This window comes from Pogoniulus pusillus, chromosome 23, assembly GCF_015220805.1.
Source record: "Pogoniulus pusillus isolate bPogPus1 chromosome 23, bPogPus1.pri, whole genome shotgun sequence".
Taxonomy (NCBI): domain Eukaryota; kingdom Metazoa; phylum Chordata; class Aves; order Piciformes; family Lybiidae; genus Pogoniulus; species Pogoniulus pusillus.
The window spans coordinates 3,336,468-3,363,952 of NC_087286.1; the positions used below are offsets into that span (position 1 = coordinate 3,336,468).

Genomic DNA, 27,485 nt, shown 5'->3' on the forward strand with positions numbered 1-27,485 from the left:
TCTCCCTCAGCTTCAAACCATTCCCCCTTGTCCTGTCTAGACACCCTCAGCAAAAGTCCCTCTGCAGCCTTCCTGCAAGATCCCTTCAGGTACAGGCAGCTCTAAGGTCCCCCTGGAGCCTTCTATTCTCCAGGCTGCACATTCCCAGCTCCCTCAGCCTGTGCTCACAGCAGAGCTGCCTCAGCTCCTGTAATTCAAGAGTGAACCTAAGCTTTCCAAAACAAGAGTCAAGCACAGCCTCAGACTCATTTATTTGCATTGCCATTGCTGCAGGTCCTTGTTTTGTTTTAGGAAGCTGGAACCAAGTCAGTGAATCAATCAAATGGTGATTAATGATACAGAGGTAGTGTTTGCTACCTCATGAAATTGGTGATCTTCAGGAGTAAAAGGGGAATAAAGAAAAGTGCTGTTGAAGTTGATGCCTGGGGTTTGGGATAACTTTTTTTCTATTGCTTTTCCAGAGAAGCCCTGGAAAATAAGAGTTATTTGGGAAGGCAGGCTACATGCTGTTAGAAGGTCAAGATTTCCCCATGTTTCACAACTTGAGCAAGCAAAATTGGGGAAGGGCAAGGAAACCCCAGCAGTTGAGAAGCAGTTCTTTTCTCTCAGCTACAGAGATACAGTAGAGTCATTGCTTTTGCAGCCTGTGAAGTTGAAGTGCTCTCCTGATCTACCATGCCCCTTAATTCTGTCAATATAAGATGTGGTAAGATGTGGAGAGCCTCCAGTTCTCCACAAATAGTTTCTAAATGAGTAAATATCAGCTGGCCAGCTGCATTCTAACCAGGCAGTTCTGCAGTCTTGTGGAACTACCTGATGCTGAATTAGATGGGCAGATAACATCTGTAGACCTCAGTTTCATTTTTGGTCATTAAGAAGATGAAGATAATGTGATACTTGAGCTTCTGGCATTCGTCTCTAAAACCAACACCCTATCTCCTCCAATTCCAAGCAAAATAGCATAGAATCATGACATGGTTTTGGTTGGAATAGACCTCTAAGATCATCAAGTCAGTGTAAGACCACCATGGTTGTTAAAACATGTCCTCAAGTGCCATGTCTGCATATTCCTTGGAGACCTCCAGGAGCAGTGACTCCATCACCTCCCTGGGTAGGCTGTTCCAATGTCTGACCACTCTTTCAGTAAAAAACATCTTTCCTAGTATCCAACCTAAGCCTCTCCTGGCATAATTTCAGGTCGTTTCATCTCATCTTGTTCTATCACCTGATACTAGGGAGAAGAAGACACCAACCCAAACCTCACTAGAACCTTCTTTTAGGTGGTTGTAGAGAGTGATGAGGTTTCCCCTCAGCCTTCTCTTCTCCAGACTAAACAGTCCCAGTTCCCTCAGTCACTCCTTGTGAGACTTGTTTTCTAGATCCTCCACCAGCTCTGTTGCTGTTCCCTGCACATGCTTCAGCACCTCAATGTCTTTCCTGTAGTGAGGGGTTCAGAGCAATGAGCAGAAGTGTCAAACTGGGATCAAAGACCCATGGGAGCGGAAGGACTGAGTCTTGCCAATTTCATAGAGACTAAAAGGAAATGGCTCTCAGAAAGGCAAAAAGAAATGGGAGTATTGTTACATCAGCACAAAAATTTCCTCCTGCCATTAGTGAGCAGAAGGATACAGCAGTGGATCCCATTGTCCAAAGACAGAGATCTGTAATACAGATTTGGGAGAAGGGAAGTTAACTGATTCTCCACTCATCCTTTCGCTGTGAACAGTCACTCTGCTTAGCCAGTTCTAACTGCATCTGCAATAACCTCCTTTGCTTTGCCATCAAGGCTTGGCTTCAAACTGAATGTGAGCTAGTGGTTTCCTTTCAGAGGTGTGCCAGTACTATTTCAGACAGCAGGGACTGCTTTATGACTATGCAGCTTGGCATCAAATGCCTTTTCCAACCAAAACCTAAGTATCTCTGATGCACTTCACCACCAGGAAGGCAAGTGCCAGTGAGTTTAGAGCTAGAGTTTCTCTTCCTGCAGTAGGCTCTCAGCTGAGTTCACCTCAGCTGGGCACTCTTTGGTGGTTCCCCAAACATCAGTTATTATGTGGTAATGAGCCTTTTTCTAGCAGTGCTCTGCATTCTAACACAAATAAGGCAGAGTTAGTGAATTGCCATAGATACCAAATTCCTGAGTGGAACATTACTCATGTTTCACAGAATCTCAGAACTTGCAGATGGAAAAGACCTTTTAAGGTCATTTGTTTTTGTGGCAGATTATTCATTACTCTCTCTCTCTATATATATTATATTTACACACATACATATATTTGATGGAATATTTTTTCCAGGATTCTGTCTAGTCCAGTCTTAAATGACTCACTTGAGACCTTTCCCTGAGAATATATTCCAGTGTCTAAGAACACTTAGGAGATTTTCCTTTATATTTATCTTGCATTTCCCTTTTTCTTCCCAGTGATCCATAGCTGAAAATGATTTTTCAGCTGTCTTTCTGTTCCTTCTTGCATATTTGCCTCTGTTACTTTGTCTCTGTTATTGTTCATGTTGTTTTAGGCATTTTTGTCTAAAGCTCATCTTGCCTGCTTTTTTCCCTTTAATCTTTCCTGCTCTGAAATTTTGCTGTTATTTCTCCTCTTAGGTTTTATTGATTTTGTACTTTTTCCATGTATTTAACTACTACTCTGTCACACTGTACCTCTCCCCAACACAGGGTAAGAAAGTCACCTGCTGCTCATAGTGTGATTCTCAGTATTATAAAATCATAGAATCATGGAATGGGTTAGGTGGGAAGAGACCTCATGGATCAGCCAGTTCCAACCCTCTGCCATGGCAGGGATACCACCCACTAAAACAGGTCAATCAAGGCCTCATCCAGCCTGGCCTTGAACACCTCCAGGGAGGGAGCAGCCACCACCTTCTTGGGCAGCCTGTGCCAGTGTCTCACCACCCTCACTGTAGTAAACCCTTTCCTAACATCCGGTCTGAATCTTCCCTCTTCCCGTGTAAACCCATTCCTCCTCATCCTGTCATTTTAAGACCTTGTCAGTAGTACCCCCCCAGCCTTCCTGAAGCCCCCTTCAGATACTGGAAGACCACTCCAAGGTCTTCTCAAAGCCTTCTCCTCTCCAGGCTGAAAAGCCCCAACTCTTGTGGCCTGTCCTTATAGCAGAGCTGCTGCAGCCCTCTCACCATATTTGTGGCCTCCTCGGGACTCACTCCAACAGTTCCATGTCCTTCTTGTGTTGGGGGCTCCAGAAGTGCACACATTACTCCATGTATCACAGTATCACAGTATCATCAGGGTTGGAAGAGACCTCACAGATATCAAGTCCAACCCTTTACCACAGAGCTCAAGGCCAGACCATGGCACCAAGTGCCACGTCCAGTCCTGCCTTGAACAGCTCCAGGGACGGCGACTCCACCACCTCCCCGGGCAGCCCATTCCAGTGTCCAATGACTCTCTCAGGGAAGAACTTTCTCCTCACCTCCAGCCTAAATCTCCCCTGGTGCAACCTGAGGCTGTGTCCTCTCGTTCTGGTGCTGGCCACCTGAGAGAAGAGAGCAACCTCCTCCTGGCCACAACCTCCCCTCAGGTAGTTGTAGACAGCAATGAGGTCTCCCCTGAGCCTCCTCTTCTCCAGGGTCTGATGAGAACAGAGCAAAGGAGCAGAATCCCCTCCCTTGTCCTGCTGCCCACAGTGCTCTTGCTGCAGCCCAGCACAGGGTTGCTGTCTGGCCACAAGAACATTTGTCACTGCAGTTTACCAAAGGCTTATGCCTTCTTACTTTCAATTTAAATGCAAAAATGTCTCTTCAGCATTTTAGTGTGTTTTGTAGTGTGATTGTGAAGTCAGTTTAATCATCACAGAGAGAGTGATTGGCATTGGAATGGGCTGCCCAGGGAGGTGGTGGAGTCGCCATCCCTAGAGGTGCTGAAGCCAAGCCTGGCTGGGGCACTTAGTGCCATGGTCTCGTTGATTGGCTAGGGCTGGGTGCTAGGTTGGCCTGGATGAGCTTGGAGCTCTCTTCCAACCTGGCTGATTCTATGATGCTGTGATCTGTGGTAAGGGACTATGTGTTGCTATAGAAGAGGTATCTTCCTTCAACTCCCTGCACTTTTACTTCAGGCTGACAAGAACTGAATGGCTTTACTTTGCTTCCTGAGCCACCTGTGCTTCTCTTCATCCTGAACAGAGGCCATTCTAGGTGAATTCCTTGTATTCCTGAAAATCCAGCCTTTTGCTTTTCTAATTCTTGTGATCCCAGAGGAAACCAAAATCCTAATCTCCCTCCAGGTATTCCTTTAAGTCCTTTATAAATACATGCAGATTATTTGTATTCTTTTGTATTAGTGAGACTTTCAAAATGATATTTTATGGTTATGGTCCTTAATATTTTGTGGGGTTATGGTCCTTAAAGGATTAATATTCATCCTTTTTTGTTACTACCAGGATCAAACAAGCTTATTTTCTGTGTGCAGACCAAGCCTACACCTCTCAGTTGTACATATTGGAATGCCTAAACCTGCCAAAATCTTCACACATTTTTATCTTGCATCATTCCTGGCCACAGACTGTGCTGCTCTGCATTAGAACATTGGCAAAGGATGCTGGCCATGAGTTTCTGAGCAAGTTCAGAGCAAGGTCTGGTGTTCCCTCCATCAGTGCAAGCAACAATGCAGAGCACAAACAATCCAGGAGGTTTCTGGGCTGCACTGACACAGGTGATGAGGGAATTTTTTTCCTGTGAGTGTGGAAATCCTCAATCAGGATGCTTGGAGAATATGTGGTTTCTCTGTCCTTGGAGATATTCAGAATATGACTGGATATGGCCTTGAGAAATGTGCTGTAGCTGAAGAAGCTGAGCTCCAGAGGCCCCTTCCAACCTCAGCTATTCTGTGATTGTGAACACAGGACAGAAATAAGAGAGCCAAAGCAGCTGCCATCTTTTAAATATGAGCTACCCCGAAACAGGAAAAGACAGGGCCTGGTGACATACGAGTGTCAGATTCCAGAAAGAATGAGAATGAGCATTCCAGTTTTAACTGTACTTTTAAATGAAATGGAATGTCCCACTCAAAAGAAAAGTAGTTTGGGCAAAGTTAAGTAATGTATATTATACACCCAACACTTGTGATTAGCTGCAGTCTTTTCTACCATGCATTATGGAGTAAAAATAGGTTGTCTAGGAAGAGTGAATTGTGTGCTCTTTGCCCAGGGGGCTGTAATAATTCACTTTTCTATAGACAATTGATGTGTCAGATGAGATTGCCTTGTCTAAAATAGTATCTAGCATTTTGGTAAGTAATAAGTCTTTTCTGGGCTCCTCAGGTCAAGAGAGATGTTGAGGTGCTGGAAGGTGTTGAGAGAAGGGCAATGAAGCTGGTGAGGGACCTGGAGCAGAGCCCTGTGAGGAGAGGCTGAGGGAGCTGGGGGTGTGCAGCCTGCAGAAGAGGAGGCTCAGGGCAGAGCTCATTGCTGTCTGCAGCTGCCTGAAGGGAGGCTGTAGCCAGGTGGGGTTGGGCTCTGCTGCCAGGCACCCAGCAACAGAACAAGGGGACACAGTCTCAAGTTGTTCTGGGAGAGGTCTAGGCTGGCTGTGAGGAGGAAGTTGTTGTCAGAGAGAGTGATTGGCATTGGAATGGGCTGCCCAGGGAGGTGGTGGAGTCTCTGTGGCTGGAGGTGTTGAAGCCAAGCCTGGCTGAGGCACTTAGTGCCATGGTCTGGTTGATTGGATAGGGCTGGGTGCTAGGTTGGACTGGCTGAGCTTGGAGCTCTCTTCCAACCTGCTTGATTCTGTGATCCTCTGAGACACTGGGCAGTTGCTAGAAGTACTCATCGCCTTGATGAGCCCTGTTCTGTGAGATGAGCTCTGAGCTGGCATTATTGTTGCAAAGTGGAGCCTGTTTAAAATCAGTCAGAACCCCCCAGTCCCACTGTACTCCAATTCCAGCGTGCGGCAGTGTACTCAGTGAGATGCAGTGTGTGTGAGCAAGGCCTGAGGAATTCACTACATGTTTCCCACTCTGAGAGGAAGAGGATGTATTGGCAAGGGTGGCATTTCTAGGAAACAGACATTGAGTCAGAGTGCTGCACTGCAGAGAAAAGAACGGAAGGGGACGCAGAGCTGGAGCAGCCTAATGGTAAATTACCTCTGTGTGCTTCCTTCCATCCTGGTCTATTTGTGATCCGTGCCTGGCACCAGGCGTTGTCCTTAAGAAGAGGCACATGGTTTGTCCCAGGCTTTTGTGAGTGCTTTGGTGTGGCTTCACAGGCAGGAAGCACAGTAAGAATAGTGCAGTTGCTACCTTCCCTGTGAGACTGACCAAACCCTCCTGGAGTGTGCTCAGCTGCCAGCCGGGCGAGAAGTCTTTATCTGACTCTTGCAATTAGCAGTCTGGAGAACAAGTGTCAAACAAAATGGGATTATCTTTTGGGAATATGGATTGAAGTAGCCCATCCACAGATTGTAGCTGCCAAGACAGGCAGTAGTGAAAGCCTTCAAGTCTCTGGAGTTGCATAATATCTTTTATAACATAATGCTTGGACCGGAAAAAAGAACCTAAAATCAAAGTGGTAAACTGTTGGGACTTTTGTTTTGTGCCAATAGATTTATGGCATTAGAGCCTTTGACATAACATCTGTGTGTGCTGCCATTTGCCCTCTTAGTATTTTTCCAGCACCCCATAGGAAGAAGCACTTAGCAATTACTGGAAACAGCAAATGGCTTCTATGTCATTTCTTTATTTTTGGAGAGGGTGTAAAACTGGAAAGGTCCAGCCCATTGCCCAAAATACACTCAGTCAATTGAGATCTTTCCTTGGCCATTCAAACAGAGGTGGGCTCTAGGTCTTCTCACATGTAAAGTCAAGAACATCCTGTTTTCACTGGTCAGAGCTTCACACTATTTCCTTTCACTGTGTGTCCATATGAGCACTGGGGTAAGCACACTGGGAAGCAGCATAAGAAATTACCTGCTCCTTAAAAAACACCAATTGTCTGCGAGTAGCACAAGGGATTTTTCTCTCACTGTATGTTTTCCACCTGTGACTACTTTCCCAGGAGGTAAAATCACTCTTTGCAGTGAATGTGGTCACCAATAGGCTGCTCATAGAATCATAGAATCAGTCAGGGTTGGAAGGGACCACAAGGAGCAGACAGTTCCAACCCCCCTGCCATGCCCAGGGACACCCTACCCTAGAGCAGGCTGCACACAGCCTCAGCCAGCCTGGCCTCAAACACCTCCAGCCATGGGGCCTCAACCACCTCCCTGGGCAACCCATTCCAGCCTCTCACCACTCTCATGCTTAACAACTCCCTCCACATGTCCACTCTGACTCTCCCCACCTCCAGCTTTGCTCCATTCCCCCCAGTCCTGTCACTCCCTCAGAGCCTCAAAAGTCCCTCCCCAGCTTTTTTGTAGCCCCCTTCAGATCCTGGAAGGCCACAAGAAGTTCACCTGGGAGCCTCCTCTGCTGCAGCCTGCACAGCCCCAACTCTTTCAGTCTGTGCTCACAGCAGAGCTGCTGCAGCCTCTGAGCATATTTTTTGTTTGTTATAGTAAGAGAGAGCTATTTCACTCCTCACTGTCAGTTTATGCATGATTAATAATCTCTATTAATTTTGCTATCCAGGTGACGATTGTTAGGAACTATGAAAACTGTTTAGTGACATTAAAACTCACCAGAAATCTTATTCACAGGTTCAATACTGCACAGTTTGGGAACTTACAGACACAGGGAGCAGGCAAAACTAGAGCACTTATTTCTGAGCGTGGCAAACACCAATATTATACTGGAAGAGGCTTTTAAGTATTCCCTGACTCGCAGGGCTAGCCACAGTCCCAGACAGTACCCAAAGGCTTTCAGGGAGCTCTGTCTTGTTGGCCACTGAGAATTAATTCTTCCCAGGCTTCTGGGGAAAGGAGGCAGACAGCCTCTGACCTTGTGTCCTGGCAATCTGTGTATCCTCAGGACTTCTTGTCTTAGCAGGAGACTCTCGGGTGCAGGCAGGCTTCCTGCGGTGCGCGGTCTCAGCACGATGCCTGGCAGGCTATGCAGGGCAGCCGTGCACAGGCACTTAGAGCCTGATCCTGTAAGCTCTCCAGGTAAATTCAGGATGCCAAATGAGGCAGCAGCAGCCCTGTTGAGGTGCTGGAAGGTGTCCAGAGAAGGGCAGCAAGGCTGGGGAGGGGCCTGGAACACAAACCCTATGATTAGAGGCTGAGGGAGCTGGGGATGTGCAGCCTGCAGAAGAGGAGGCTCAGGGCAGAGCTCATTGCTGTCTACAGCTGCCTGAAGGGAGGCTGTAGCCAGGTGGGGTTGGGCTCTGCTGCCAGGCAAGCAGCAACAGAACAAGGGGACACAGTCTCAAGCTGTGCCAGGGCAGGTCTAGGCTGGATGTCAGGAGGAAGTTCCTGGCAGAGAGAGTGATTGGCATTGGAATGGGCTGCCCAGGGAGGTGGTGGAGGCACCATCCCTGGAGGTGTTGAAGCCAAGCCTGGCTGGGGCACTTAGTGCCATGGTCTGGTTGATTGGCCAGGGCTGGGTGCTAGGTTGGACTGGATGAGCTTGGAGGTCTCTTCCAACCTGCTTGATTCTATGATTCTAGGATTCTGTGCTACCTGCTTATCCCTTTTATCAGTATCTAGCCCAAGGCTAACAGGGCATTGGGCAGAGGTTAGCCAGTTGGAGTGGCACTCTGCCAAGCCTCACCATATTAGGTGAAGCCAGGGCTTTTGCCCTCCCCTCCCACAGTTGCCTCCCCAGCACAGAAGTAGGGGGAGCAGGGGAACATGTCTGAGCAAGCCAACATGGATAAGCGCCTACCACCACAAAGGTTTTCTTTTCCCCCAATTTAACACAGGATTTATTTTGCTAGAGTTTGTCATGTTACAGCTGTTTGGACTGTTAAAAATCCGAGGTTTCTGGCAGGGTATGTGAGGCCACTAAAATTCCCCGTCCTTAAAAGTAAAGAGCCTAAAGACTGAAGGCCAAACCCAGCTAGAGTGGGTACTTGATGTTTGACAAACAGAACAGAGAGCTGTATTCACCTCCACTGATGTGAAGTGATTGAGTGTTGAAGTCTGGGAACCCTTCTCAGCACTCAGCACAGTGCCTCTTAGCTGGGCATTCAGCGAGTTGCAGTCAGTGAGCTGACAGCCAAGTGGAAAGCAGTGATGAGTGACCCTCCTCAGAGGTCAGTATTGGGACTGGTGCTGTTTGCTGCCTCTGTCAGTGGCACAGGCAGTGGGATCAAGTGCACCCTCAGCCTGCAGCACCCAGCTGTGTGGTGTGGTCAGCACACGCAGACTGTGGTCTGCCTTGCAGACAGACTTTGACAGGCTTGAGAGGTGGCTCCCTGTGAATTTCATGAGCTCCAGCAGCACCAAGTGTCCTGCACTTGGACTGTGGCAATCCCAATAACAAATACAGATTGAGTGAATTGAGAGTGGCCCTGTGGAGAAGGACTTTGGTGGTGCCCAGAAAGATGACTGTGTCCTGGTGCTGCATCAAAAGAAATTGTGTCTAGCAGGTTGAAGGAAGTGTTTCTCCTGCTCTGCTCTGCTGTGGTCAGGCTGTCAGGTGGTGACAAGACTGGAGGGAATGGAGCAAAGCTGGAGATGGGTAGGTTCAGACTGGATGTGAGGAAGAAGTTCTTCAGCAGGAGAGTGGTGACAGCCTGGAATAGGTTGTCCAGGGAGGTGGTTGAGGCCCCATGGCTGGAGGTATTTAAGGCCAGGCTGGATGAGGCTGTGGGCAGCCTGCTGTAGGGTAGGGTGTCCCTGCCCATGGCAGGGGGATTTGAACTAGATGATCCTTGTGGTCCCTTCCAACCCTGACTGATTCTATGATTCTATGATCTGGTGGGACCTCACTTGAAGTATTCTCTTCAACTCTGGGGTGTCTGGCTTAAAGCCAGGTCTCTGGCTGCAAAGGTGGTTAGGGAGCTTCTGTGAGAACAGGCTAGAGAATGTTGACTTTGTTCAGTCTGAAGAAGAGAAGGCTCCAGAGAGACATTATAGCAGCTTTCCAGTACATAAGGAGGATCTACAGGAAAGATGGAGAAAGACTGTACCCGAGGCATTGTAGTGATAGGACAAGGGGTAATGGTTTCTTACTGAAATAATAGATTTAGATTCAATATTAGGCAGAAATTCTTAGTTGTGGGAGTGTTGAGTCTCTGGGACAGGTTGCCCAGAGAAGCTGTGGATGCCCCCTCCCTGGATGTGTTCAATGCTAGGTTGGATGAGGCTTTGAACAACCTGATGTAGTGGAAGGTGCCTCTGCCCATGGCAGGGTGATTGGAGCTAGATGATCTTTAAGGTCCCTTCCAACCCAAACCATTGAATGATTCTGTGGATTCTGGGTTTGTAACTTTGCCCCCAAGCAGCCACATCACAGTATCACAGTATCACAGTATCACCAAGGTTGGAAGAGACCTCACAGATCATCAAGTCCAACCCTTTACCACAGAGCTCAAGGCCAGACCATGGCACCAAGTGCCACATCCAACCTTGCCTTGAACAGCAATTGCACAGCAATACAGAACTCACTCTAATTACTTTGAGTGGATATCAGACTCTGTTGTACCCAAAATTCAGTGTCTAAAAGAGATGTCAGCTAACTCCAGGAGCTGCCTTGAACAGCTCCAGGGACGGCGACTCCACCACCTCCCCGGGCAGCCCATTCCAGTGTCCAATGACTCTCTCAGTGAAAAACTTTCTCCACACCTCCAGCCTAAATTTCCCCTGGCACAGCCTGAGGCTGTGTCCTCTTGTTCTGGTGCTGGCCACCTGAGAGAAGAGAGCAACCTCCCCCTGGCCACAACCACCCTTCAGGTAGTTGTAGACAGCAATAAGGTCATGCTGTGTTGTATATGATTACATTGTTCATGCCCATTTTTTTTCACCTGCCCTCCAGATCTCACTATCCCAGGAGCATCATACATGTGTGTATATAGCAGAGCAGCACAAGACTGGAGGACTCTGCATCCTTCTGACACTTTTCTATGCAGGAAAGCTACAACTCCAGTAGAAAACCTCTTGTAATCAGGCAGTGAAAAGAAGCTTTACCAGCTCCTAAATCAACTGAATGATCAGTGCTCCTTTTTAAAGCCCCTTTGTTCGTTTGACCTGCTGTGTTTGGCAATCTCTATAGGAAATGGTCAAACATACAGGCATTGTTGTGCTGAGAACTGCTTTCTCTGGGACTTTGGCTGCTCCACGTAAGTTTGGTTTTCTGCAGTGCATTAAGGTCAGATAGGAACATCCAAATATTTAGAGAAAGTACTGTATGGTATGTTTACACTGAGACATATTTTCTTCCTGTCCCATTTTTCTGCTGTGACAGATGACTTCCCTCTTCCTGACTCTTCTAACTGTATGGTTTTACATGTACAATACATTTTGCTGCAGCAGTAACCATCTGCCAAAGCAGAAATTGCAATAAATGTCCTGACAGTCTTTGCAGAGAGTTAAGGAGGGAGCCTACACCTGCAAAAATACCCCACTTAAGCAGAAAACACCCTGCATCAATCTTTGGTGTCAGCACGTTCCTCAGCTTGGTGGGAATTTCCCTGTACCTTGAGAATTTAAAGCACTTTGCATCCCAGGCTTGGTTCTTCTTGGGATCAGTATAAAACCAAAATCTTGTAGCCTTTCCAGAAGGCAGTAATGCTACAAAAGCTGATGCCAGATGAGTTGGCTATGAATTGTACCACTGACTTTATTTTCATGTATAGATCTTTTCCAGTGAAGCACTCCCAAGGAGTGTCTGGAAGAACAATGAGTCAAGGGTGCTAATTTTATGTAGGGAGTAGCTGGCTTATGTGGCAAGATACCTATCACCCAGCCCTATCCAATCACTTAGTGCCATGGTCTAGTTGATTGGATGATGGGTTGGGATGGATGAGCTTGGAGGTCTCTTCCAACCTGGTTGATTCTATGACATGAGGAGGAAGTTGTTCAGCATGAGAGTGGTGAGAGCCTGGAATGGGTTGCCCAGGGAGGTGGTGGAGGCTCCATCCCTGGAGGTGTTTAAGACCAGGCTGGATGAGGCTGGGGGCAGCCTGCTGTAGGGTAGGGTGTCCCTGCCCATAGCAGAAGGGTTGGAAGTGGCTGATCCTTGTGGTCCCTTCAACCCTGACTCTTTCTATGATTCCATTTCAATTTCTAAGTGATTTAAAAATCGTGGGAACTTCTGTGCAGGGATAAAGGAGTGTCAGTAGTAATGATTTATTCATTATGCCTGCTTTGACATCAGATAGCCAGGACACCAGTACAAACAAGTGCTTCAGCATGGCTTGTTGTCAGTGAGTATCTTCACAGCCTGGCAGAAAACAACACATTGTTCCCATTAGAAGCTAGGAGGTATGATACTGTAGGAGACCCAAACCCTTCTGAAACAGCAGCTGAGGCTGGATAGGATGCTGTAGCCTGTACTGCTGCATTCTGAAGTGTTGGAGCTATGTTTGTGCAAATGGAGATTGAAGTGGGTTAAACCTAGAAAGAAACCTATTATTCTCTGAGGAACAAGAGAAAGTAGTGTCCAATCTCAGGCAAAACAAACATGTAAACTTGGCTATGTTTAAGTTCAATTTACTGACATGAGTTCTTGGCTAAGAGATTGGGAAGTGCAGTGTCACTGAGACCCTTTTCTGGACCAGGCAAGATGAAAGTAGTAGCATGTAGCCAGCAGAAAGAAACAACAGCTGAAATTCAGTATTAGAAGCAGCAAGGGGAGATCTGGTTGTACTTTGAAGTACACCACAGTCAACTACATTAAACCTTAAATGACAACAATGTTATGTTCAGTGAAAGCTCAGCACTGCTCACGCCACTACACACATTTCCTCTGAGTTATGTTGACCTGCTGGGAATCCTCTTTATTTTTACCTCAAGCCCCTGATAACATGAGTGATTCATTTCCAGTCTATCTTTTCTTGGTTGTGGTCATCCACATTTTATTGCCTAGGTCCTTTGTAGAGAAAAAGAGAAGTAGTTGGTCAGGGTTTTGTTTAATAACATCAAAGCCTATCAGTAAGAAAAGTGCCAAAAATCCTTTAAACTGGAGGAGTCCTGGGCGTGATATGTCTATGTTCTGCTTTTATTCATCTTTCACACACTGCAAAAGGAAATTAAGTTAATGGAAAGTATGTGATATGACAGCAGTTGTTGCTATATTAATATTGTGCATACAAAGAATGTTGCTGAGGAAATTATTCCATCCTATTTTTGACAGCCCTGTCAGCGTAGTGTCTTTTTTGTTCCCCAGTGATGCAGTATTGCTCTTTTGTAACCCAACCCAAACCAAAAACCCATCTTTTGAAACTTACCCTTGTTTCTGGTTTTGGGTTGCTACAAATTCAGCAAGGAGAATAAACCCATCCCATCTCTGAAGGTCTGCTTAAGTTCTGACTTCAGAGACAGCTTTCAAAGCTTAGCTCTTTTAGTAGCTGTCCATATAAATCTTTAAGCTGTTACTTATGTAACATACAGATAAATCACAGAGGTAGTTGACCAACAGCTACTTGCTACAGGATTAAAAGAATAGCCTGATAAAGGAAGCCAGACTAACACTTACTCCCACTAATACTGGTCAGGCCACACCTTGAGTGCTGTGTCCAGTTCTGGGCTCCTCAATTCAAGAGAGATGTTGAGGTGCTGGAAGGTGTCCAGAGAAGGGTGACAAAGCTGGTGAGGGGCCTGGAGCACAAACCCTATGAGGAGAGGCTGAGGGAGTTGGGGGTGTGCAGCCTGCAGCAGAGGAGCCTCAGGGCAGAGCTCATTGCTGTCTACAACTACTTGAAGCGAGCCAGGTGGGGTTGGTCTCTTCTGCCAGGCAAGCAGCAATAGAAGAAGGGGACACAGTCTCAAGTTGTGCTGGGGAAAGTCTAGGCTGGATGTTAGGAGGAAGTTGTTGTCAGAGAGAGTGATTGGCATTGGAATGGGCTGCCCAGGGAGGTGATGGAGTCGCTGTGGCTGGAGGTGTTGAAGCCAAGCCTGGCTGGGGCACTTAGTGCCATGGTCTGGTTGACTGTCCAGGGCTGGGTGCTAGGTTGGGCTGGATGATCTTGGAGGTCTCTTCCAGCCTGCTTGATTTTATGATCTCATTTTTTTTTAATATAATATTATGTGGATATTTCAAGTACTTTAATGACTAACATGCATGTCATCCTGATCCCCATCAGGGATGTAAATTTGGTTCTATGCCCTGCTCCTTCACACTCAAAGGCACTCACATATACATGAATATCCTCACTTGAAATTCAGGGCAGTATAAAATCTGTTCCTGTATGTTAGCTGGCAGGGTCTGAGAGATACTGAAAATACACAAATGTAGTGAAATTGGTGTTGAAACAGGACTGAAGTTCTGAATCAGTTGCAGTGTGTTGCTTTCCACTGGCTGCCTTTCTTGATAAGCTTCTGAAGTTCATCTTCCTTCCATTGAAACTCTTTTTGCTCCTAACACCATTTATTTCTTCCTGTAAAAATGTTAGTCAGACTCATCTCCTTTGTGCAGAACATTTTAAAGGCTAAGGGTGGAAGCCACTGAATTTGTTTTTATCTGTCTGGATCTTTTATTTCATAGGATAGAATCATAGACCCAACCAGGTCGGAAGAGACCTCCAAGATCATCCAGTCCAACCTAGCACCCAGCCCTATTTTAGTATCTCTCTCTGCACACACCCCCTTAAACAGCCCCTGATGCCCCAGCTGTGCATATCTACACACAGAAGAAATTATATCTTTGTGGGGGAATACTCCATATTTCTTGTTTATTCAAGCATTTTTTCCTCATTAAAAGTATTTGATCATTCATTTTTTTATTACTTTTAATATAGGAAGTCACCAACATCCACTTGTTACAAAGAAGACCAGATGAAAGATGTCCTAGAAATAGGTAAGTTGTGTCAAGCTTCAGTTTGGCTTTTGCCAATGTATCCTTCCAAGCAGCTGTACCCAAATACATATCTCTTGCTTCTTTTGGAACTCTTAACTGATTCAGAGTAATTGCATTGTTATGAACTTCTTGGGGAAGACACTGCAAAGAAGGCATTGAGAAGTAATCATGAAAAAGCTGGTTCATGCCCTTTTAATTTGTCCTTTCTGGCTGAAACTGTATTTGATTTTCTCATGAAGATAGATGACAAGGAAATGTTGTCATATTGATGAACCCTTGGCACTGAGCTGGCTGGGGGAAGGAAATTTTGGCATCTGACATATTACAGGACAAGGGAGGTTCTTCTGCCCCTGCACTCAGCACTGCTCAGGCCACACCTTGAGTGCTGTGTCCAGTTCTGGGCTCCTCAGTTCAAGAGGGATGTTGAGGTCCTGGAGCGTGTCCAGAGAAGGGCAATGAAGCTGGTGAGGGGCCTGGATCACAGCCCTGTGAGGAGAGGCTGAGGGAGCTGGGGGTGTGCAGCCTGCAGCAGAGGAGGCTCAGGGCAGAGCTCATTGCTGCCTACAACTACCTGAAGGGAGGCTGTAGCCAGGTGGGGTTGGGCTCTTCTGCCAGGCAAGCAGCAACAGAAGAAGGGGACATAGTGTGAAGTTGTGCCAGGGGAGGTCTAGGCTGGATGTTAGGAGGAAGTTCCTGGCAGAGAGAGTGACTGGCATTGGAATGGGCTGCCCAGGGAGGTGGTGGAGTCTTTGTTCCTGGAGGTGCTCAAGCAAAGCCTGGATGAGGCACTTAGTGCCATGGTCTGGTTGATTGGATAGTGCTGGGTGCTAGGTTGGGCTGGATGAGCTTGGAAGTCTCTTCTAACCTGCTTGATTCTATGATTCTACATGATTTTTTTTCTTTCAGTTGATGTTGAGGATGAGGAAACAAGTGGAGAAGTTAGTAAGAACCTGGATCTTCCAACACTCTCTACACTTCAAGTAGTATCAAAGGCAATTGATATTTCTCTTGCAAAAGTAAGACTGACAACGATTGTAAATACAAATAGAGGTGGGAAAATGTTAATTCACTTCAGTTAGCCAAAGCTGCCATGGATTGCTCCAAGTTGCATGTTAGAGTGTAATTGAATATGTGCTGTATTCCTGGATGTATTTCCTATATTCAGGTGAAAAAGTGCTGTAGGGATACCTGGCCAAAGTTCAGAGCAGTGCTAGAAAAGCATGCCAGTATGCAGCTGCACACTGGAAGCACAGATAACAGCTTTAATTAATGAAGCTTCTGTTCTTTAATTAATGGCTGCAGTCAGACACATTCACGTGCTTATTCTCCAGTCCTTTGAATTGACAGTGCTTCAAAACAAGTTTGTTATTCCCTGTCACTGTTTCTTCCTTGCTTTTCCTACTTACTTTGAGCAGAGATGGAACTGTTAAATACTTTTAATGCTTTCTTTCCCATTCAGACAGAGGAGGGAAAAAAACAGGGAAAGAAAAAGATAATGAGATTGTCTTCTTGTTTCCCAATTTCATTGTTATATCAGAGAGTTCTGGGCAGCTACACAAATGCTGAGCAGTCTGTTCTTATTTGCTCAGCTTTCTTTTGGCATAAACACAATATCTTCAGTTTAGCCATTCCTGAATAGTGGTGGTCTGCAGTTGTTCAGAGCCAAGATCTGAGTTTGCCATATGCTGATAATGCAATTCAACATGCAACAGTCAAACATTTGAGGAACATTTATCTCACACCAGCGACTTTGACAGGCAAAACAATGCTGCTTTTCCTATGTCCAGCAGGGTCCTTTTCTCCCTGATGTACCCATTAGCAGGCTTTGCTTTTCTAGCTGTTAAGACATAATTGCCTAGTGCCTTCACGGGAAACAGTGCCCCAGATGGTCTGCATAAACAGTTTCCTATGGTGAGCAGCACCCAGAGTTATGAGCTGAAGGAATTTTGCAGGAAAAGGAAAAACTTGCTCCTTTTCATTGCGTGTTGCTATTTAGAGTACATATAAAACAGAAAAGGGTGGTTACAGTCAGTTAGTCACTACCCTTCCACACTCCTCCCTTCTTCTCTACAGATTGTTGAAAATGTACCTGTGTTTTGGAGTTGTTTTAAAAATGATAACTTTTCCCTTTCTATTTACTGTCTTTCTTTTTTATAGGAATTAAAAAACCTTTTGTTTGGCTCTAGTCTTGGCTGCTTCAGTGAAGAGTGGAAAATACAGAGCTTTACGTTTAGTAACACACCGCAGTTAAAATATGGCCTCGTGCAGAAGAAGGTACTGAAAATCACATCCTGAAAGGGATGGCTGCTTTGTACACTGGTTTTACAAAGGCTTTGTGTTCCAGCAGTGAAGAAAGAACAGGCTTCTAAAGACTCTTCTCTGTCTTTTACATGCGTGGTTATCACTGGTTGTTGTCGCCTTGTCCAGTCTTGTTAGGAGGCTTGGATGGAATATTTCTGATGGAAAGCTCAAGTAGCTACAGAAAGTGTGTGTGTGTGGTGGGAAGTTATTTAGAGGGAGGAGGACAGGCTGCTTTAGCTGAAAATCAATGGTGGTAAGTGAATAAAAGGGCTTAGATCAAGGGCAGAGGAAAAGGACATATGGAGATGGAGTTTAATAAGCTTATGATGGTGCTTGGACTAAAGACTCTTCTCCATCTTTAACTTCTGTGGTTATCAGTGGTTGATGTCATCTTGTCCAGTCTTGTTAGGAGGCTTAGATGGAATATTTCTGATGGATAGTTCAAGTAGCTACAGAATGTGTGTGTGTGTGTGGTGGGAAGTTATTTAGAGGGAGGAGGACAGGCTGCTTTAGCTGAAAATCAATGGTGGTAAGTGAATAAAAGGGCTTAGATCAAGGGCAGAGGAAAAGGATATATGGAGATGGAGTTTAATAAGTTTATGATGGGGCTTGGTCTGTCTTGAAATGAAGGGACATAGCTAGAACTGCCTGCAGTGCCTGGAAAAACACAAGGAGACCTTTGCCTCTTAAAGGCATGGGGGTCCCAAGATGGGGTTCAGTCCTGAAATAAGAGGAAATAGAAATAAATGCCTCTGCAGTTTCACTGGGACTGCTGGTGGGAGCACATCTTTTGCATCTGTATTTCTGCAGTTCTGGACTGCAGCCACAAGATGCCAGCTCTTCCCTAAACCAAGGTTTTCATCAGTTTGTAAAGCATCAACTACCAAGTGGCCCATTCTGAAGTCTCCAGCAGGTCCCTATAGTGACCATTGCTGGTAAACCCAACATATCATGGCTAGGATCTGCCTGGAAAACATGGACTCAAGACATAAATTGTTGGTGGTAACAAAGATCTCCCTGGTCCAGTGTATTCAGTGGGATACTCACTGATCTGTTCTCTATCAACTTTGCCTGGGCACTTAATGCTTGCAATCAGGACTGCATGATGCTTGCAGATAGGGCTGCAGTGCTTCAGACTGTCTTGCTCTTTGTGCCAGATGGGGCTGGTCAGCCTGGTTTCCCATCTGGTTGATGCATGCACTCAGACCAGGGACCACACACACAGCACAGGATATGTGGCTGCCTCCAAAATTCAAACATGCATTGTAGAGTTGCATCCTATGGAGCACTACAAAGTCATGGATGGAAAGAAAGATACGGAAGAATGGCTTTAGTGTGAGTGGGAGCCAATGGCTTGCTAAAGTTTTCACCACCATGAAACAGTACAAGACTCTTTGCTCATGGAGTGTCCTGTTATTTCTTCTCAGGGTGGCCCATGTGGAGTACTGGCTGCAGTTCAAGCTTGTGTCCTACAGCAGCTTATCTTTGCAGACACTAACAGGAATAAAGACCCTCGGTAAGTCAGAAGCTTACGTGAAAAATGTTTACCATACAGAAGTAAAAGAAAATAATTCCCTGCTGCAGCTGATCAGGAGCTTTCTGATTTTGAAACCATTGAGCTTCTCTTCTTCTCTGAGAGAGAAAGTTCTGCATGATTGACTTGTATTTATTTCCCTTACAACTGTAGGAATTTAAACCTTGTTGGTTTATTTGTCTAATTATTTGCTCGTGATAAACCTCAAAACCTCTGACAAAAACTGACAGCTTGAATTGAGAACAATGAAAATTAGAATAATAGAATCAACCAGGTTGTAAGAGACCTCCAAGCTCAGCCAGTCCAACCTAGCATCCAGTCCTATCCAGTCAACCAGACCATGGCACTAAGTGCCTCATCCAGGCTTGGCTTCAACACCCCCAGGGACGGCAACTCCACCACCTCCCTGGGCAGCCCATTCCAATGCCAATCACTCTCTCAGCCAACAACTTCCTCCTAACATCCAGCCTAGACCTGCCCTGCCACAACTTGAGGCTGTGTCCCCTTCTTCTGTTGCTGGTTGCCTGGCAGAAGAGACCAACCCCACCTGGCTACAACCTCCCTTCAGGTAGTTGTAGGCAGCAATGAGGTCTGCCCTGAGCCTCCTCTTCTGCAGGATGCACACCCCCAGCTCCCTCAGCCTCTCCTCATAGGGTTTGTGTTCCAGGCCCCTCCCCAGCCTTGCTGCCCTTCTCCAAACACCTTCCAGCACCTCAACATCTCTCTTGAATTGAGTGGCCCAGAACTGGACACAGCACTCAAGGTGTGGCCTGAGCAGTGCTGAGTACAAGGGAAGAATAACCTCCCTCATCCTACTGCTGCCCACACTGTTCCTGGTACAGGCCAGGATGCCATTGGCTCTGCTGCCCACCTGGGCACACTGCTGCCTCATCTTCAGCCTACTATCTACCAGCACCCCCAGGTCGCTTTCTTCCTGGCTGCTCTCAGCCACTCTGGCCTCAGCCTGTAGTGCTGCTTGGGGTTGTTGTGGCCAAAGTGTAGAACCCTGCCCTTGGCCTTGTTCAATCTCATCCCATTGGCCTCTGCCCACCCATCCAGTCTGGCCAGGTCCTTCTGCAGGGCTCTCCTACCCTCCAACACCTCCACAGCTGCTCCTAGCTTGGTGTCATCTGCAAACTTACTGATGCTGGACTCGATCCCCTGCTCCAGATCATCAGTAAAGATATTGACCAGGACTGGGCCCAGCACTGACCCCTGGGGCACACCGCTGGTGCCAGCTGCCAGCTGCATGTGGCACCATTCACCATGACTCTTTGGGCTCGACCATCCAGCCAGTTCCTGACCCAGCACAGAATGAATCTGTCCAAGCCAGGAGCTGCCAGTTTTGCTAGGAGCTTGTTGGGGCAGACTGTGTCAAAGGCTTTGCTGAAGTCCAGGTAGACTCCATTCACAGCCTGCCCACATTCACCAGGTGGGTAACCAAGGTTTGAAAGGCAGTGTAATTAATGCAGTTTTTGACACTAAGAGTCTCAGGGAAGGTGAAAAATTCAAATTGCCCCCTTTTTTTTTTTAAAGTCCTACTGTATTTGGTCTTGCACAAATTCCTTAAGAGAATTTGAATTTGCTATTTAAAAGTGCAAAAATTAGCTAGGGCAACTTTACTATTTTGGTTCAGTTTCAAATGGGAGTAGATTTTTCAAGGCAGAGCGAGGCTCCTGTCCACATAAAAGAATATTAAGCATGCATTTAGATTTTATGAGCAGAATCTGCACAGAATTCATTGCAGAACTGTTTTTGCTTGTGGAAACTAATAATTTGTTTCAGCTTGGAGGAGGGGTTTGATCACCTGCTCCTTGGTGCCTTGGATTCTCAAGTCATTCTCAATAGGAACAGAGATGTTGCTATTTTTCTGGTTTAAAATGGTTCAGTGATCATAAATGTCACAAAATTAGGTGGCACCCAAAGAACTGCAAGTGTCCCAACTCTTGCCAGCTCCAACCTATCCTGTGTACTTGACAATGTTTGCCTCTCCTATTTCCCCCCTCCTATTATCCACATGTTTTGAAGGAAATTGATTTAACATATTTCGTATATGAAAAATGCTGCTGAAGTATGCAAAAGGTCTCTCCTGAGGAATTTCAGGTTAGCAGGTGAGCCCTTTGCCTTTATGCACAGAAATACTAAAAGCCTGTAGGCACCTAAAAAATGAATAGCAAGATGGGATGTTTTATTCATGATGAAAACATACTTCTCTTATGATGTGCTTGCCATGGGCAGAAACTTCTGTTTAGGCAGAAACTTTTGGTTAGATGTCTCTGTTCAATATATTTATTGATGATCTGGACCAGGGGATTGCCTCCAGCAGCAGTGAGTTTGCAGATGACACCAAGCTAGGAGCAGGTGTGGATCTATTGGAGGGAAGGAGAGCCCTGCAGAGGGACCTTGCCAGGCTGGATGGGTGGGCAGAGGCCAAGGGTATGAGACTGAACAAGGCCAAGTGCAGGGTTCTACACTTTGGCCACAACAACCCCAAGCAGCACTACAGGCTGGGGCCAGAGTGGCTGAGAGCAGCCAGGCAGAGAGGGACCTGGGGATGCTGGTAGAGAGGAGCTGAAGACGAGGCAGCAGTGCCCAGGTGGGCAGCAGAGCCAATGGCATCCTGGGCTGGCTCAGGAGCAGAGTGGGCAGCAGGACAAGGGAGGTTCTTCTGCCCCTGTGCTCAGCTCTGCTCAGGCCACACCTTGAATGCTGTGTCCAGTTCTGGGCTCCTCAATTCAAGAGAGATGCTGAGGTGCTGGAAGGTGTTTGGAGAAGGGCAGCAAGGCTGGGGAGGGGCCTGGAGCAGAGCCCTGTGAGGAGAGGCTGAGGGAGCTGGGGGTGTGCAGCCTGCAGCAGAGGAGGCTCAGGGCAGAGCTCATTGCTGCCTACAACTACCTGAAGGGAGGCTGTAGCCAGGTGGGGTTGGGCTCTTCTGCCAGGCAAGCAGCAACAGAAGAAGGGGACACAGCCTCAAGTTGTGCCAGGGCAGGTCTAGGCTGGATGTTAGGAGGAAGTTCTTCCCAGAGAGAGTGATTGGCATGGAATGGGCTGCCCAGGGAGGTGGTGGAGGCACCGTCCCTGGAGGTGTTCAAGGAAAGCCTGGCTGAGGCACTTAGTGCCATGGTCTGGTTGATTGGCCAGGGCTGGGATCTAGGTTGGACTGGATGATCTCGGAGGTCTCTTCCAACCTGGCTGATTCTATGATTCTAAGAGTCTGTGTACTGTACTGTTACTGTACTGTACAGACTATGAATCTGTATGCTGTACTGTATTACTGTACTATGCTGTAATCAAGGCAGTTTGCCTTCTAACCAGTAAACTTCCCAATATGTGCTATGATTCTTGTCTGTTTCTTCTGTTTCCTGGACTGTAGCTGTCTTCAGCCTTCAGAAGCTCACAGGACCAAATGCCTTACCATGGCTATTGCAGACATACTGTGGCGAGCAGGGGGCAGTGAAAAAGCAGTTGTGGCTCTGTAAGTAGGAGAAGCAGTTTGAGTTACTGTACAATGCTCATTTGCTTATGTCTGTTATATGCCTACATAGGTATGACCTTTCAGTACTAAGGGACAATAAGAAGGATGGGGACCTGTTGTGACAGGTCAAGGGCCTGTTGTGACAGGACAAGGAGTCGTGGTCTTAAACTGAAAGAGAGAAGATTTAGATCAGATGTTAGGAAGTCTTTTTTTTAATGATTAGAGTGGTGAAACAGTGGCCCAGCTTTCCCAGAGAGGTGAGAGATGTTTCATCCCTGAAAACATTCCAAGTCAGGTTGGCTGGGGCTCTGAGTAACCTGATCTAGTTGAAAATGTTTCTGTTCCCTCCAGGGAGATTGGACCAGATGACCTTTAAAGGTCCCTTCCAACCAAACCATTCTGTGATAGTTTGCAAAATGAAAGTTTTGGAAGATGTATTTTTGCAGTTGGAAATGGCCTAGGGAGAAATACAAATGTTCATTTCTGCTGGCCCAGCTTCTGGAACAGAATAGTTAATTCCTTGAAAATTGCAGTGAAAAGCCCTGTGGATTTCACTGATTCCCCCAAAAAATCCTTACTAAGAGTTATTTTTCCAGGTACAGCATTTTCCTCCAACAATTTTGTGTTGCAGGATATGCTATTATGATTTGGATTCATTATCTTCTGCTGTAGCTGCCTACTACTTGATTTATGCTATGCAATTTGGCTTCTTGCACACAAGACATTTAACTTTGTCTGTGCTGGATCCTACATGACCTTGTTAACTGAGACAGGTTTTATGAGGAGAGGTCATTTCTTTTATTAGGTAACTAAGACAGCTGAGAAATAACAGAGAAGCTTTGGGCACAGAAGTCCTTTTTCACATCTGAAATAGAAACAGCAACTTTAAAGACATTTCAAGTGATAGTTTGCATCTATAAAATGCTCCCTCTGTGATGATGGAGGCACCGTCCCTGGGGGTCTTCAAGAAAAGACTGGATGAGGCACTTAGTGCCATGGTCTAGTTGATTGGTTAGGGCTGGGTGCTAGGTTGGACTGGATGAGCTTGGAGGTCTCTTCCAACCTGGTTGATTCTATGATTCTATGATCTTGTACATATGTTCTTCTGCTTGTTTTAATGTCATTGCTTTAGTGTTCTTTTCCAATAAAAACTGTCATTAGCATCATAAACCTGTATTTATCCTCTTCCTGTAGAGAGAAACTTGTAATTCAAATTAAATGGAGAGCACAGCACAGCTGAAATAGATGCTGCTCTGATAAAAGTGTGTTTAATATGTCATGTGGGCTCACACAACAGGCCTTATTTTGAGAAAGTGGTTACAAACAATGATGAGAATCTTTGGTTTCATATAGCATATTGATTTCTCATGTATGCCATTTTATTTCATTTAACATGGTTTTGTCTGAATATCCTCTTCAGGCCATCAGGAAGACAGCAGTTCACTCCCATAGGAAAATACAAGGCAGATGGAATCTTAGAAACCGTAAGGCTCTGTGGAACTCACAGTAATATTCTCCTTCTAACCTCGTGCTAGCTTTGCTGCTTCTGTCTGCCACGAGAAGCTCCTAGCCAAGCTGGCAGCTCATGGTTTGGACAGATTCACTCTGTGCTGGATCAAGAACTGGCTGGATGGCAGAGCCCAAAGAGTGGTGGTGAATGGTGCCACATCCAGTTGGCAGCCAGTCACTAGTGGTGTTCTCCAAGGATCAGTGCTGGGCACAGTCCTGTTCAATATCTTTGTTGATGATCTGGATGAGGGGATTGAGCCCAGCATCAGTAAGTTTGCAGGTGACACCAAGCTAGGAGCAGGTGTGGAGCTGTTGGAGGGTAGGAGAGCCCTGCAGAGGGACCTGGCCAGGCTGGATGGGTGGGCAGAGGCCAATGGGATGAAAATGAACAAGGCCAAGGGCAGGGTTCTGCACTTTGGCCACAACAACCCCAAGCAGCACTACAGGCTGGGGACTGAGTGACTGGAAAGCAGCCAAGAGGAAAGGGACCTGGGGGTACTGATAGATAGTAGGCTGAAGTTGAGCCAGAAGTGTGCCCAGGTGGGCAGCAGAGCCAATGGCATCCTGGCCTGCATCAGGAGCAGTGTGGCCAGTAGGACAAGGGAGGTTCTTCTGCCCCTGTGCTCAGCCCTGCTCAGGCCACCCCTTGAGTGCTGTGTCCAGTTCTGGGCCCCTCAATTCAAGAGAGATGTTGAGGTGCTGGAAGTTGTCCAGAGAAGGGCAACGAAGCTGGTGAGGGGCCTGGAACACAAACCCTATGAGGTGAGGCTGAAGGAGCTGGGGATGTTTTGCCTGCAGAAGAGGAGGCTCAGAGGCGACCTTATTGCTGTCTACAACTACCTGAAGGGAGGTTGTAGCCAGCTGGGATTGGGCTCTGCTGCCAGGCAAGCAGCAACAGAAGAAGGGGACACAGTCTCAAGTTGTACCAGGGGAGGTCTAGGCTGGATGTGAGGAGGAAGTTGTTGGCAGAGAGAGTGATTGGCATTGAAATGGGCTGCCCAGGGAGGTGGTGGAGTCACCATCCCTGGAGGTGTTGAAGCCAAGCCTGGCTGGGGCACTTAGTGCCATGGTTTGGTTGATTGGCCAGGGCTGGGTGCTAGGTTGGAGTGGATGATCTTGGAGGTCTCTTCCAACCTGGTTGATTCTATGATATGATTCTATGATTTAGTGCAATAAACCTGATTTCCATTGCTTTCTTAGCATTTCAAAATCTTTTATGTCAAATTAGTTCAATTGTGATTCAAAACCCCCTAGGAAAAATGTAGTCTGTATTCTGGCTGGCTCGAACTGTCCCAGTGTCTGTGGGCAATTTGGCTCTCTGAAGCCCTTTATGTTCCATTTACCTTTCAAGCTTATAAACTATGCCCACTTTTGTTGATATGCAGTTACAGTGGACGTGAATCTTTTCAAGCCAAGCAGCAGTGCCATCAGATGAGGCACTTAGTGCCATGATCCAGTTGATTGGCTAGGGCTGGGTGCTAGGTTGAACTGGATGAGCCTGGAGATCTTTTCCAACCAGGTTGATTCTATGATTCTATGATCACCGTTAAAAGGCAGCATTTTATCCTTGTCTTACACAGAATACTTTACCTTATTTTTTCCTCCAGATGTTCCAAATGGCAAGTTACTTTCCAGTTAAGCCTTTGTTTCCAGCTGAAGCTCTCAAATGGCTTTGCAAACCCCAGACTTTAATGGTTTAAGGAAATATTACCAGCCTCCTAAATGAAGGAGTGGATGTGTCAACAACTTTTCAGACTGGAAGCAGCAGCAGACCTGTAGCAGCAGAAAAAGGGGACAGTCTCCAGTTGTGCCAGGGGAGATCTAGTCTGGATGTTAGGAGGAAGTTGTTGTCAGAGAGAGTGATTGGCATTGGAATGGGCTGCCCAGGGAGGTGGTGGAGTTTCTGTTCCTGGAGGTGTCGAAGCCAAGCCTGGCTGGGGCACTTAGTGCCATGGTCTGGTTGATTGGCTAGGGCTGGGTGCTAGGTTGGACTGGATGATCTTGGAGGTCTCTTCCAACCTGCTTGACTCTATAATTCTATGATTCTGTGGTCTAGTTGATTGGGTAGAGCTGGGTGCTAGATTGGACTGGATGAGCTTGAAGGTCTCTTCCAACCTGGTTGAATCTATGAGTCTATGAAACAAGGTGACTGCAGCAGAAAGCCTTAGTTATAATATGCTGTCCCAGGAGACAAGATAGATTATTTAATGAATATGTGAACATAATTAGAGTCATAGAATCATAGAATCAGTCAGGGTTGGAAGGGACCACAAGGAGCATCTTGTTCAAATCCCCCTGCCATGCCCAGGGACACTCTACCCTAGAGCAGGCTGCCCACAGCCTCAGCCAGCGTGGTCTTAAACACCTCCAGCCATGGAGACTCAACGATCTCCCTGGGCAACCCATTCCAGCCTCTCACCAACCTCTTCCTCCTCACGACCAGTCTCAATCTCCCCACCTCCAGCTTTACTCCATCTCCCCCCAAGTCCTGTCACTCCCTCAGAGGCTCAAAAGTCCCTCCTCAGCTTTTTTGTAGCCCCCTTCAGATGCTGGCAGGCCACAAGAAGGTCTCCTGGGAGCCTCCTCTGCTCCAGACTGCACAGCCCCAACTCTTTCAGTCTGTGCTCACAGCAGAGCTGCTGCAGCCTCTGAGCATCCTCCTGGCCCTGCTCTGGACTGGATGTCACTACCACCATTGTGCTGCCTCTAAACACTACTTATCAAATGTCACATGGGCACAGCCACAGTGAAAATGTGATGGAAAGGAGTACAACCCTGACTGCTTAAGTCAAACCTTACTCCAGAACTACCAGACCATTGTTTCTGTTGAAATCCAAAGATGTAGAAATAGACAAAGAATGCTGAAGTAAGGGCCTCTGCCTGTGAACTCTTCTGAACTTGATGTTAAATAAGAGTTTTCAGAGTGTGAGAAGTGCTCTGACAAACCCCTGAGCTGCTTGCCCTGTCTGTGTATTCTAATGCTGCATTATTCCTATGTTTTCTCTAGGAATGCTTTATTCTTGGTTAAACAGTGCTTAAAATTGAGTCAAACTGTGCAACGAATTAAAACCAACAAGAACCAGTATTTAAAATCCAATGCTGAGATAAAATGTTATACCAACAGTTAAGAGCTGGATTTCATTGGACCTTTATTCCATTTTGTTAACTCTGCTCTTTCCAGTCAGTTTTGTCTGCTTTAGTTCAGCTTTCAGGCTGTGTTGTTCCTGTTTCACTTACTTTTTGTTTGTTGCTCTGAAATTTCTTCCCAGCTGATACTACATAGTGCCACAAGATATGAAGATTTGGTTGCATTCCTTCAGCAGAACATTCACCAGGTACTGTGTATAGAGAAGATACAAAATCCCTAACAGTTCACTTCCAGTCTTTTCTGTGTTTCTCAATGTGATGTCCTCTGAGCATTATTTCCAACCCTATATGGACACCTCTTGCATTTTAGCCCACAAAGAAACAATTTCAGTTTCAGGGTAAATGTGAATAGTTCTTTCTGCTTTGTTTTGGATTTCTTTAGGATTGGGCAAAAACTTGAGTCAAGAGAGAAAATGAACCCAGTCTTTTTGTTTTTCAGTTTGAAACTGGCCCATGTGGGTGCATCCTTCTGACTGTGTCTGTCATCTTATCAAGATCTATCAATCTGTGAGTATCTTTATATCTCTGATGCACACACTGCAAATCAAACACGCTGTGCCAAGGGAGGCAATGACCATGATATACTTAACCCCTTTGGACATACTAACCTATCTTTGATGTTTACTCTGATAAATACAGAGAATTTATGC

General features: G+C 46.4%; 1 protein-coding gene across 4 annotated transcripts in view; it reads left to right on the plus strand.

Moving 5' to 3' along the window:
* Positions 1-27,485, plus strand: part of MINDY4 (MINDY lysine 48 deubiquitinase 4) — a 125,513-nt gene that overhangs the window by 17,157 nt on the left and 80,871 nt on the right. For all 4 annotated transcript variants that reach the window (XM_064162369.1, XM_064162368.1, XM_064162367.1 and 1 more), the window contains 8 exons: positions 14,811-14,869; positions 15,776-15,885; positions 17,027-17,143; positions 18,598-18,686; positions 22,078-22,179; positions 23,600-23,663; positions 26,958-27,023; positions 27,275-27,342. In XM_064162369.1, the coding sequence (XP_064018439.1) occupies positions 14,811-14,869; positions 15,776-15,885; positions 17,027-17,143; positions 18,598-18,686; positions 22,078-22,179; positions 23,600-23,663; positions 26,958-27,023; positions 27,275-27,342 (675 nt within the window). The remainder of the gene's footprint in view (positions 1-14,810; positions 14,870-15,775; positions 15,886-17,026; positions 17,144-18,597; positions 18,687-22,077; positions 22,180-23,599; positions 23,664-26,957; positions 27,024-27,274; positions 27,343-27,485) is intronic.